General features: G+C 31.8%; 2 protein-coding genes and 1 pseudogene across 2 annotated transcripts; 2 read left to right on the top strand and 1 right to left on the bottom strand.

Annotated features, from left to right (window-relative positions):
* On the top strand, positions 2,833–4,890 carry LOC104780621 (two-component response regulator ARR5). Its single transcript, XM_010505131.2, has 5 exons — positions 2,833–3,149; positions 3,245–3,321; positions 3,413–3,490; positions 3,584–3,654; positions 4,405–4,890. Exons 1-5 carry the CDS (start codon positions 2,933–2,935, stop codon positions 4,577–4,579), a joined length of 618 nt encoding a protein of 205 aa, XP_010503433.1. The 5' UTR covers positions 2,833–2,932; the 3' UTR covers positions 4,580–4,890.
* LOC104780620 lies at positions 9,459–11,827 on the top strand (annotated as a pseudogene).
* On the bottom strand, positions 12,325–14,054 carry LOC104780619. The gene is made up of 3 exons (XM_010505129.2): positions 13,803–14,054; positions 13,627–13,693; positions 12,325–13,530 (listed from the first exon to the last, which is right to left on the bottom strand). Exons 1-3 carry the CDS (start codon positions 13,875–13,877, stop codon positions 12,668–12,670), a joined length of 1,005 nt encoding a protein of 334 aa, XP_010503431.1. The 5' UTR covers positions 13,878–14,054; the 3' UTR covers positions 12,325–12,667.

The following is a 14,099-nucleotide window of genomic DNA, read 5'->3' as shown; positions in this document are numbered from 1 at the left end:
ATTAAATATACACTTTAGTACTAAATTGCAACTGAAATTACATAAACTGTGAATTAACTATTTGTTTTCTCCATTCACTTTCATTTAAATATCCTAGCAATTATAATTATAACTCCTCTAATTTAATTTTTGAGAAATGTAACTTTCATCACTTCTTATCCTATAAATAATTATTCTCACATCCTCCTCCATCATATCTCAAATCTTAAATATTTTCTTTGTTTTTTTTTTTGTTTTTTAATGTTCTTGCATTGGTTGAAAACTCAGTGAAAATAATATTGTAAAAGTTTAATAATATATTTTACATTGTTCTCCATTTTATTTCATCTTGCTTTTATGTACTTTTTTCTTTACTTTAGATGTTAGATTATTTCTTACACATTCATATATTTATTTATTTGATTCTTAAAAATATGTAATGTTCTAACTTCTAAGGAAAGAAAAATTTGTAATTTAATTATAAAATATCAAATCAATTTTTCTTAGCTCTCTCTTACCTCTAACAAAATAGTAATACATTTTTTTAAGAATACTCATCATTATATTTAATTTCTGATTAAACATATAATTACATAAAGATCATTAAGCTATATAATTCAAATATGTACTTCAAAAGGATTTCTTTATATAAAAAACAATATAATATTCTATTTTCTATCTAGCTTTTACTACAAAGATGAAACAATTATAACTAAATCTAGCAATATAAATTAAAATGAGGGCAATATAAAAGGAGACTTAAAAGTAAAATTAATCTTTGAGAATTGTACTTTAAAGTTTTGCTTGCACTTCATATGATTTTATAGAGAATAATTTCATTTCTCTCATTTAATACTTTAGGTTATGTGTTAGCTTATATGAACCACTTAAATTAATATTTGAATATCATAGTTAATTTTCATTATATCATTTTTTTTACCTCAAATCTTCAGAGAAACTAATGAAAATTATTATCAAAGTTAAATAATAGAAAAAACAAAGAAAATCAAGAGATATGTATTTGTGATTATATTTAAATTAGTTATATATTATGAATTTGTATGATTTTTTAAAAAATGTAAATTTCCTAAAGACATTTAGATTTAGATTTTTTATACTTTTTATGATTATTAAATAAAATTAAATTAATTAACATAATTTATTATATATATATATATATATAACAATCTGCGCATGCGCATGATATAACCAAGTATTTCATATTTTAAAATTACGGTATCAAAATATATATGGGCCAATATCAAATTCAGACTCGAAATATAATTATCTTAGGTAATTTTGGAATAATGGGATATTAGCTTCTTTATTCTCCATCTCTAACATTAATTACCTTACATGATTTTGGAATAATGCTATAGCTTCTTGATTCTCCTTCTATAACATTCTCTTCTACACTTGGGGGTTTTTTTTTTTCTTTTTTTGGTGAAGTCTTCCACACTTGTGTTTAGGAAGTTAGGAACTGTATTGTTCGTATTTTATTAATATGTGCAACAACATGCACGCACCAGATCCATTCCAAAGAGAGTCAACACAAATTTAATAAGTGTTTCTAAACCAATAAAAAGCTTATTTTTCTTCAGCCCTAACTTATAAGCTATTTTATTTGAGGGCTAACAAAAGAGAACATTAGGTAACTCTTCATCTCGAAATGGTTTGAACTTTGGTGCTAAACAAAGTCACCTATATGGAGTGGCAACTTTCTTCGATCAAACAATAGTAGTTTTCGCAATCCTCACTATTAGGGACACTAAGCTTTGGACGCGCAGCCAACAACTCGTATTAAAATACTTGCAAGATAAATTATACAAGTCTTGAAATCCCCATGCCACGAACAAATATATAAAAAACTGGATCGGTACGACTATCTCAGTCAAACTAAAGCTGCCTTAATTAGGTGGAGAAATGCTCAATGCATTGCTAAAAATTTGAGAAGAAGAACGTTCGAACGCATGGAAAAAAACGAATTAAAAATTCAAGTAATATGAAAACAAATACTAGATTTTTTTTTTTGGGGGGGGGGNGGGGGGATAAGTAACAGTGAATTTAAAATGATATTGTCATGAAACCTTACTATTAAGCTCATCAGTTTCATGCTTTCAAGGATCATGTAAGAGAGGCAATGGTATATTTTTTACGAGAATAATATCTGATAATGGACCAAAAAAACAGCAAGCTAAGTAGAGAAATAATGATTTATTTTTCTTTCTAAAAATACAAATACGCACGGATTTTGGTTTTTGATCTGATAGCACAATTACAGCAGATTGTATCAACATTGAAAAATTCGCCCAAAAGCATATCTACAATATTATACTAGAAATTAAAAAGCTAGCTAGAAAATGAAACTCGACTCTGGCGGTCTGGCCTTCACATGTCAGCTAACTTTTCCAACAATGTTCATTAATTTAACATCTCCAAAAGATTTTTAGATTGAAATACAAATCTTCTCTGTGGGTACATTTCTTGAAAAAATCAAGAAAATAAGAAAGTATCGAAAATATTCACCCCAAAAAAAAGAAGAAAAAAAAAATCAAAAGTTGCCACATGATCTGAAACAATAATCGAGAGAGATCGTCATGATACGATTTTTCCCATCCAAAAATGATTTTATTTCCCTTCCCAAATATTATCATATCATATGATTTCACCACTCACCATTACTTGACTATTCTCAACAAAACAATTAATAAATTAAAAAGCTTTATGACTTTGATTTTATTTTATTTTGCCAAATTTGAATAATATGACTTTCTTGGAAAACAGAAATAAACTAATAATTTGCCACGCGCTATCAGACAGACAAAATCCCACAGATATGCAAAGATCTCTAAGAATCCTTTCCATATCATATCCTTTTTTTTTATTTTCCCTCTCTTTCTTCCTTATATATCCCATTTTTATCTCATTCTCTCAAATCCTTCATCGTCTCTCTATGCAATATCAAATCTCCTCTACCTTTTCCTCAAATCCTCAAAGTTTATTCTCTCTCGTTGATATGGCTGAGGTTTTACGTCCAGAGATGTTGGATATCTCCAACGACACTTCTTCATTAGCTTCTTCACAGGAGCTTCTTCATGTTCTTGCCGTTGATGATAGCATGGTTGATCGTAAATTCATCGAGCGTTTGCTTAGAGTCTCTTCTTGTAAAGGTATAATGAGGTGTTGTTTGGACTTTGGATTGTTTTGTGGACTCTGTTTTTTTTTTAGACTTCAAGAAACTAACGTTTTATTTTTGTCTCATCAGTTACTGTGGTTGATAGTGCGACAAGAGCTTTACAGTATCTTGGCTTAGATGGAGAGAATGGTTCAGTTGGATTTGAGGTAATAGATCTGATCATCTTAGTGTTTTTTTTTTTTTGGTTTTCAGAATGGATTCAAAATTTGGTATTGAAGATTTTGTTTACTTTCTTAGGATCTGAAGATTAATTTGATAATGACGGATTATTCGATGCCCGGGATGACTGGATATGAACTACTCAAGAAGATCAAAGTAAGTTTTCTTATAAAAAAAAATCTGACACTATAGCAAATATATATAGTGAAGTTTGATCTAATCTTGTTTATGAATTTTGAATTTGTATAGGAATCATCAATATTCAGAGAAATACCAGTGGTGATTATGTCGTCAGAGAACATCTTGCCTCGGATCGATAGGTATATTTTCATATATTATCTTAATTATTATGATCATGTAAGAGTAAAATTTACCAAATATAGTAAACTTGATAGATTTTGGGCATTTATTACTTCAGGAGATTCGGGTGATTAGATTTATAGAAGGTATTGTTTAGGAAACTTTTAAGTAATCGCACCTTATCTAGGATTTGTGAAAAAGGATACCGTTAGGCGATATGGTATTTGACTTAATTAAATTGTTGTATAATCATCAGATTTGTTATGATAGAAAAAGTTAGTATTATAGGATTACTTTAACCATCATGGGGTAACTATGGTGGTGGTTGTATATTGATTGGATCAAGCTGAGATTTTGGTGTTTATTTTTAGTGGGTCCTTATTTTGTTGTAAATTTTCTAATGGATCTTAGGAATAATACCAATATAAAATTGTTTCTTGTGGCCATAATTTTTTAGAAAAGAATAATCCCTTCATAAGTTAAGCAAGATCTTCTATAGAGATTTGATTCTATAGGCGGTGACATGTTAGGTCCCCCATAATGATATGTTTAATCGTTTTGCATTATCTTAGGTAGGGTCATTATAAATCTCATCCTCGTGATAGACACCTCACATGCTTTTGCTAATAAAGGAACCAACCCTCTTTTACCAAAATTAATTAAGTATAATAATTATCAAATATGAGCTGGCCATCTTCTACATCTAAAAGCTATGAACAAACAATATGGAATTGGATCACTAATATTTGATTTTTAAAAATTATTTTCAGATGTCTTGAAGAAGGGGCTGAAGATTTCTTATTGAAACCTGTGAAATTGGCTGATGTGAAGAGATTAAGAGATTCTTTAATGAAAGCTGAGGAAAGAGCTTTTAAGAATCTGATGCACAAGAGAGAGCTAGAAGCTAATGATATCTACTCGCAGCTTAAACGAGCAAAGATCTGAGATATGTAAAATGGATTTATCATGATATCATCTTTATAAGCTCAAGACCTCACACACTTAAGCTTGTCCCTGATTCTGTTGGCTTACAATTTTTGAGACATCACAGCTTCTTTAGCTGATAGAATGAGGAGGACTGATGAAGAAGAGTGACAAAGATGGGGTTTTCACAAAATAGAAATGTAAATTGTAGATGGGGGGATTCATTAGAGAGGAAGAGATACATTTTTTTTTTCTTTACATATGAGATATGTAAAATGGTGTTGTTATTTTTGGAAGTTTATTAGGAACGACTCTTCCTTTTTTCGACTTCACTTGCGTGGAAATAGCGTTGTTTTTACATATGAACACTCCCCCAATTCTCTTTTTTAAAATGTCAAAAGAACTTAAGTAAATGATATTAAGAATGGATTAGTACACGAAGATAAGATAATCTTTTGTCTAATTAAAATATAAAGCTGTCAACGTGAATCGAGAGTCCCGCAAGATAAGTTAAAGTTATTATAAACGTTGGACCACTTTGGATGGCTTTTCTTAGAAATTTCAATTTTCCACAAGTTGAGTTTAAATAAAAGACCAAGAAAATCCAAAGTCTCCTAGACTTTCATTCTATCCGAAAGCATAGATGGTTCTGCAAATTCGGTTTAAGCAAACCAAACTAAAATTTTACTACAAATGTTCGCTAAAAATATTGATTATAATACTAAAATTCATAATTTTTCCTAATAACTTATATTCAGTTATATAGTATTTTTAATATAAAAAATTAAAAGTATATACGTCAGATTTGTTTTGCAATATAGAACCAAACCGAACCGACTAAAATTTGATTACAATCCGGTTCATGTAACTCATATAGATCAAACAAGTAAAAAAAAAGTCGANATTTTTGGAAGTTTAATAGGAACGACTCTTCCTTTTTTCGTCTTCACTTCGTGGAAATTGCGTTGTTTACATATATGAACACTCCCAAATTTTTTTTAATGTCAAAAGAACTTAAACAAATCCTACTATATTAATTAAAAAGTACAAATATAAAACTAATTTTAAAATGTGTAAATGTTACGTTCAAAAAACTTAATTAAAATTAAATATTAATTAAATAAATATTTTAAATTAAAAAACGAAAATAGAGGACAGATCAAATAAAATAAATTGTAGAAAAATAAAAAAATCTATTAGAATCAAAACTAATTTGTACTTTATAAAAATTAACATATAAGATTTCTTTTTTACATGTCAGTTATATCTTTTAACTTACTTCACAATTATATCAAAGATTTCGTTTAACTGACAAAAATTTAAATAATATTATTCATTACATGCAAATATTTTATTAACAGGTTTTCAATTAATATTTTTAAAATACAAAATTATAATATAAGCAACAAATTTTTAATCACAAACCATTATAAATAATATAATCACAAAATAAATTATTATAAATTTTCATCAAAAAAATTTTGGCCTGCGATTTTCCCCTAGACAGTACCTAGTGATACTATTAGGAATGGATTAGTACACGAAAATAAACTAATCTTTTGGCTAATTTAAAATAAAGCTGTCAACGTGAATCGAGTCCAGATAAGTTAAAGTTATTATAAACGTTGGACCACTTTGGATGGCTTTTCTTAGAAAATTTCAAGTTGGGTTTTAATCTATACTAATAAAAAGTAGGAGCTATAATGCCGTCCACATATAATTTTAAACAATCAACAGAAATTTGACATATCACTTATTAACATTTTATACAATTTCCAGAATTTTCTATATTAAGAATTATTTTAAACAACCTATCATGATTTGACATGTCATTCATTGACATTTTTTAGATTTACAGAATTTTTTAGAAAAAGAAAAATTTTAAATTTATGGAAATCAAAGAACTAAGCACAATATTCCATATCGGCTAGAAATCTTTTAGACAATGGTTCAGAACCAGTATAAATAAGATTAATATGCTTCCAACAACGAATGAGCAGGAAAGCTTGATTTATCAGGCGTCCAAGTTTAAAAGTTTTATTTGGTTTTCTGGTTTTTTATTTAATCAAATTAAAACTTTAAACAGTTTCAAAAAAATATTATAATATTTTAAAATTTTAAAAGTTTAAATATTATAAATATTGAAACTTTTAAAAGTTCTTAGCTTTTAAAAAGTTTTTAAATATTATAAGTATTAAATTTTAAAAGTTTAAAATATTATAAATATTGAAATTTTTTTAAAGGTTCAAATTTTATATTTCGAAACCTTTTAAAAGTTTAAAATATTATAAATATTGATGCAAAACATAAATTATCTTATTTATCTATATTTGTGTTTTTTATTTCTTATGAGCTGTAAAACATATTCTTTCATTAATTTTTTATTTTTGGGTCTAAGAAAGAAGTATTGACATCGCAAGACCTTAATTTGATGTTTGAGTCAAATTTTGAGGTTTAAAGAAGAAAGATGGACGACAAACACACATGTTTTATTAGCTATACATAGACATGACCATGGTTACGGTTGTCACGGTTAATGTTTATTAACCATCGGTTATGGTTAGAAATTTTTGTAACCTTAACCAGAACCGTTTAACAAACGGTTACGGTTCAAGCGGTTACTATTATATACAGTTACAGTTATTTGATAATATGATATGGTTGATATTATTTGATGATATAATATAATTGATACTATTATTTATGTATAATTAATATGTTCTTATAGTGTACTTATATTTCTATATATCATATGATTCATATTAAATAAATAATTATTAGTATATTTTATTATGTTTTAAAAATATTATAAACCAAGTAAGGATTTTGGTTTGAGAAGTTTCTAAACGCGTGGATCTAAAACCAAATAAGTATATGGATAAAATTGTCAATAATTGGGTGCATGTGTTGACTATGCTGGTAATTATGAATTTCACAAATTTTATGAGAAAAAAAATGATTTTTTTCTTGAAGTTTGATGGGTTAACAAGTTGTGTGGTAATCTAAAAAAAGGTTTTTCAGTGGAAGAATGTGAAGAAGTTGACGAGGAAGAAGAAGAAAAAGAGTATAACGAAGAATCAAACGGTAAAAGTTACGATGACAATTAACACAAAATTTGACAATGAAAATGACAAAAAAGAATATGAAGAATAAGGAAACATTGAATAAAAAACACGAAAACATAGGTGGTAACAATCAATTAAATATGAAAACGAGTTAAATTCATGATTATAAAATTGTTTCGTTTTTTCTGGTGGTCAAAGAAAATAGTTTAGGATATGTGAGGTTATCAGTTTGATTTGTCTTGCCTTGACGTCAAGTTAAATTTATGATTTTTCTTATCAGATTTGATTTTATAACACAACTGATTTTTATATTTTAAAAAATNATTTCACAAATTTTATGAGAAAAAAAATGATTTTTTTCTTGAAGTTTGATGGGTTAACAAGTTGTGTGGTAATCTAAAAAAAGGTTTTTCAGTGGAAGAATGTGAAGAAGTTGACGAGGAAGAAGAAGAAAAAGAGTATAACGAAGAATCAAACGGTAAAAGTTACGATGACAATTAACACAAAATTTGACAATGAAAATGACAAAAAAGAATATGAAGAATAAGGAAACATTGAATAAAAAACACGAAAACATAGGTGGTAACAATCAATTAAATATGAAAACGAGTTAAATTCATGATTATAAAATTGTTTCGTTTTTTCTGGTGGTCAAAGAAAATAGTTTAGGATATGTGAGGTTATCAGTTTGATTTGTCTTGCCTTGACGTCAAGTTAAATTTATGATTTTTCTTATCAGATTTGATTTTATAACACAACTGATTTTTATATTTTAAAAAATTGTGTATCTGAAATTTAATTTTTTTCCTTAGTACTAATTTTAATTTTTTTTATGAGATAATATTTTACTACCGTAATCAATCATATATAATTTTTATCAAAATATATCAAATAGCGTTCAAAACCTAGTTTTAAATAAAAGACCAAGAAGAAAATCCTAGTCTCCTAGACTTTCCATTGATCCATTCTATCCGAAAGCATAGATGGTTATGCAAATTCGGTTTAAACAAACCAAACTAAATTTTTACTACAAATGATCGCTAAAAAATAAAAATATCGATTGTAATATTAGTTCATAATTTTCTCTTCGATAATTTTAAATTTAACTGATTCAGTTATATAGAAATATAAAACGAATCGGATTTGTTTTGCTATATAAATCCTAACTCAAAATCGAACCGAATGAAATTTGATTACAGTCCGGTTCATGTAACTCTTATAATCAAAAGTTCAAAACTAGTCGAATGGGACACGTCTTGCTGAAACGCAAAACAGATAAGGCAAGAAGGTGTAGTGTAATTCGGTTTAATCTTCAGCTGAGAGAAATCGAACTGGTTCGATATCCGGTTTACTTCCGGATAAGATTATTTTAGAACTGAAGCTACAAAAACTAAACTCCAAGCGAATAGATTCCTCAACCAAAAAAGCAATAAAACAACAAATCGTTTTCCGACAAAAGTGAATATTACTGAGTTACTGCGAAATCTCAACCGAGACTGACGTCTGAAACAAGAATCCGAAGTCAAGAGACGAAGACTCCAAAGTCAAGCTACAAAAGTTTCCAAGCAAGAAACCAAACAGAGTAAAACTTTCCGACAAAATGTGAAATGTTTATGTCTCTTAATGAAAGTTTCTGCGAAACTCTCCAGACATGTCGGATGTACAGATCCATAAAACCCGACACGTGGACGGCTAAAATTCCTTGCTTTTCGTCATGGGTCTCCAATAGTGATAAGAGTTAACTTTAACAAATAGTACAGAGTAAAACATTTGTTTTGATATATTCCGATGGGTATTTTGGGTAATTACTCCCGTCTCTATCTCTGTAATAAATTAACAGAGGAGGAGGACTAAAGAAGCAAAGACGACGACTCAAAAGAGAAAGAGAGAAGAAAAAGTCCACAAAGAAAAGAGAGATTAGATCAAAATGGCCTTTGTAGCTCTTATGGGAATCAATGGTGATATAATCACCAAATCATGGATGGTGTCGAAGGGAGCTTACCAAACCGAGCACTATATCAAAGAAGAAGCCGGAGGAATCGTTTTTTTCGCCTTCCGACCATCTTTCACGGTGAAAGATTTGTTAGCTACGGGTAATAAATCTCCCTTTGGAGAAATCAAGATGAAGCGTGTTGAGTTTCCTTGTATGAGAAGCATCGGCAACAACGTTGACGCTACTGTTAACGAAGCTTTCCTCAAGAATCTTGAAGTCATCATTGGTCCAAGAACCTCATTTCATGCTTCTGTAAGTAAAAAAAAAAAACAGAAACCTTCTTAAAATGTGTTTTAATCGAAACGACTGTGTCTGAAACTTGCTTTCTTCAGGTGCAAAGAGCGGTTGATAGAGGACAAGAGATTGTGTTCACAGGACATTCTTCAGGAGGAGCAACTGCGATATTAGCAACTGTTTGGTATTTGGAGAAATACTTAATACGCAATCCGAGTGTTGTCCGTGAGCCTCGTTGTGTGACATTTGGAGCTCCTTTGGTTGGTGACTATATCTTCAAGCACGCACTTGGGAGAGAGAACTGGAGCCGGTTCTTCGTGAACTTTGTCACAAGATTCGATATCGTCCCTCGGATCATGCTTGCTCGGAAGGCATCCATAGAGAAAACACTGCCTTGTGTTCTTGGCCAATTGGATCCTACAAGAGTTTCTTCAACTCAAGAGGACGACGAGGAAATAACAGAGTTTTACAAAACGGTGATGCGAGACACATCAACTGTTGCGTACCAAGCTGTGAATCAGTTGATTGGAAACGGTCAAGCGTTTTTAGAAACTCTTTCTAGTTTTCTTGAGCTAAGTCCTTATAGACCAGTAGGCACTTTTGTCTTCTCTACAGAGAAAAGATTGGTTGTAGTGAACAACTCAGACGCCAATCTTCAAATGTTGTTTTACACTTCTCAGTGTAGCGACGAACAAGAATGGTCTCTGATTCCATTTCGAAGCATTACAGATCACCATGGCTATGAGGGACTGGTACAATCAATTGGGATTAAGTTGCTTAATCACTTGGATCTACATAACCTGCTTCTGGATGGAGAAAACTCTATAGGCTCTGCGCTCAATGACCTTGGAGTGGTAAAATCTTACTCTCTTTTCAATTTGTGCAGCTTCATAACTCTGTCCTTGCATGTTTTTGCTATCATTTACACCATTCATATTTCCTTTTTTTTGCAGAGCACAAGAGCCAAACAATGCATTCATGCTGCATTAGAGGCTGAGAAGCAACGGGAAGAAAATCAGAAGAAGATAGATGCCAAAAGAGATAAAATTCTTGATAGACTAACTTGGATAACGGGTGAGTACAAGCCGAAGTGTCAAGCTCATAAAAACGGGTATTACGATTCCTTCAAAGTTTCAAATGAAGAGAATGACTTCAAAGCAAACGTCAAGAGAGCGGAGTTAGCCGGTATTTTTGACGAAGGGCTTGGTTTGGTGAAGAAAGATCATCTTCCAGATGGATTCGAGGGGAGGGAAGACTGGATCAGTTTAGCTACTCAATACCGCAGATTAACTGAACCTCTTGATATTTCAAACTACCATAGACATCTCAAGAACGAAGACACAGGGCCGTACATGGTAAGAGGAAGACCAAGCCGTTACATATACGCTCAGAGAGGGTACGAACATTATAAATCGAAGGCAACAGGCAAGTTAGCAAAAGATGTGCTTTGGAGCAAGGTAAATGATCTTAACTTAGGGTTACAACCCGAAGAAATACAAGAGATGCTAAAGATATCAGGATCAGAGTGCGGATCATGCTTTTGGGCTGAGGTCGAAGAACTCAAGGGAAAGCCATATGAGGAAGTTAAGGCAAGAGTTAAGACATGAGAAGGGTTGCTTGACGGATGGATCACAGAAGGAGAAGTAGATGATAAGGATATATTTCTGGAGGGTTCGACATTTAGAAAGTGGTGGACTACACTTCCCGAGAGTCACAAATTCCAATCACCGCTGCAAAGGCATATGATGGATGAAACAAGAGCTACCTGAACCTTGAGTGGTCGATTATTTAAGCTATTGGAGCACTGGCTAGTCTGGCTTCTTAATTTGTGCAATAAGAATTGTAATAGCTCTCTGTTATATTGTTTATCAATCTGGTTTCCTCTTAAGGATGATCTTAGGATAAGAAACATGTTTTATGATCATTGTGAAGTACTGTAATAGTTCTCTATTCTAATGCCAAATTTGGTTTCCACTTTACAATGATCTTAAAAATAAATACATTACTCTAAAGCCTAAACTAAAGCCATCTCAAATAGCATGAACCAGCAACAAAAACAATATTTTTTAGCGTTGACAGTAGGGAGATATACAGTGAAAGAGGACCAGAATGTCATCAGAATGGAGCCTGAGGTTACTCAAATTAGTTAAATCGTTGCTAACCTCTAAACAATTGGCTGTGCAAACGCTCCAAGTTCTAGCTACAACATAACCAAATAGATTCCTGTAAGATTTGCGTACCACCAGAATTCAGCATTGATATAATCAACTCAAGGATGCATACCATATAGCTAAGAAGGAAGTAAAGTAATCAAAAACAGAATCAGACCATATAAATAATCTTCATCTCTTTCTCTTTTTAGTAGAGCCGGATGTCAATTTTTATATAACCAAACTTGACTTTCAGGCAGCTGTCTTCAGTCGCTCAACAAAGAATCAAGTAGGAAGATATAACATTTATGGTCCACTATAAAATAACAGAAGGTATAAAATGATACCTTTAGAATATTACAGATAAGCAAGGTTTCTCGGAGGCAATGAGAAAGAGACTTATTGCAACTTTATGTATTTAAAATCCGTGTCCCACCTTATGTACTCACACACAACTCTACATAACCACCACCACATGTTTTAGACGAAGAAGAGTCATTGACATAGAAGAACATAGAACATAGTTCTCAGTTGCCAAAAGACAAATCCTATACCCATATCTAAAGAGTTTTTAAGACAGGTGAAAAACGTAGTAACATGCGAGGAAAATAAGAAGAAGAGAGAAAAACAAACAGACACGTGCCGAGAAAACGCCACATCCTTTTCTTCATGACCTGCAAAACATGCTAGACGAACGAGCAAGCCGAATAGTCAGACCACCACCTTGAACACTAGCCTCAACCTTGATAGTGTTCCTTTCATATGGCTTTCTGCAACCAGGACAACGCCCATCTCCATCGCAAATCGTCTTGTGGCAGAAAAGGCAAAGCCGGAACCCACAAGGACATGGTAAGAAGTTTGAATCTGTCAAGTCCAGATCTTCGTAACAAATGGGACAAGAAGATGGCACTGTCACAGAACTAAAATGCAAATTCATAACAGGAAAACTACGCTGCTTTTCCAGATTAGGCAGACCCTGAGGACGTAGCTTATCGTCTGGCCTCCACGCCTGGTTACTCTTTTGCTTCCTCGACATTGTTCTCGAACAATCCGGGTTCTCTTTTGCATCCCTTACAGCCACATCAGATCCATCCCTCGGCAAAGCTGATTTCTTGATGATACTCTCACCCTCTTCACAAGACTCAAGATGATTCTCTTTCTCATGCTTCTTCTCATCATCAGCTGCTAAAGCGTCAGCAATAGCCTCCCAATCATCCAAACAATCATCAGCATCATCCTCTTCTTCTGTTATATTACCAGAGCAAGAGCCACCACTTCCACTGCTGCTACTGCTGCTAAAATTAGGAATCGAATTCATGCCACTCAGGATACTGTTAGGGCTATTAGAAAGCGACTCAATAAAGCTCTCATGACGATGCTGTGTTCCACTGTTATGATTCTCTTCTTCTCTATCTCTACCCTGCACATCAAAATTCTCAACCGGTCGATCTCTCTGAACAGGCTTCTCACTCCTAATTCTTCGATTGGAATCTGTTTCCTCCTTATCCCCTTTGTTATTAATCATCGCAACTAATAAAAAAAAAAAAAAAACCCAAATCAAATTCGAAGAAACTAAAGCAAACCATGTAAAAAGATTAGATCTTTTTTGAATTAAAGATAATTTACCTTGAGAAAGCCATTGCTCACGACGAAGACCTAGCTTGCTCTGTTTCAATTTCGCCGACCTGTTCGTCTGCAACCCCCCCCAAAAATGCAAACCCCAAAGTACAAAGATTCAAATTTGAAGATAGAAATGAGATTTGAGAAAAGATTCAAAGAGATTTACATTTAAAGAAACATACCCTTTTCTTTTTTCCGAAATCCCTGGCGCTAGGAGCTGCAGTAGCAGAAGCGTTGGTGATCGAATCAGAAATCATGGTGATTTTCACAGATGATTTGGATTTCCGAAACCACAACAAAATCCAATAAACAAGAATTTACGAAAAATCACAAAATGAAGATTTCTCAAAAACCCTAAATTCAGATTTGTTCGCGAGAGAGAGAAGAAACGTGCGATTTTTTTATTTCTTTGTTGGTTGTGTCTGTAAGAAGAGAAAGAAAAAGAGAGAGAGATAGAGATAAAATATAAGGGGATAACG

The sequence above is a fragment of the Camelina sativa genome, chromosome 4, assembly GCF_000633955.1.
Source record: "Camelina sativa cultivar DH55 chromosome 4, Cs, whole genome shotgun sequence".
NCBI classification, from domain to species: domain Eukaryota; kingdom Viridiplantae; phylum Streptophyta; class Magnoliopsida; order Brassicales; family Brassicaceae; genus Camelina; species Camelina sativa.
This window is presented reverse-complemented; position numbering and strand designations above follow the sequence as displayed.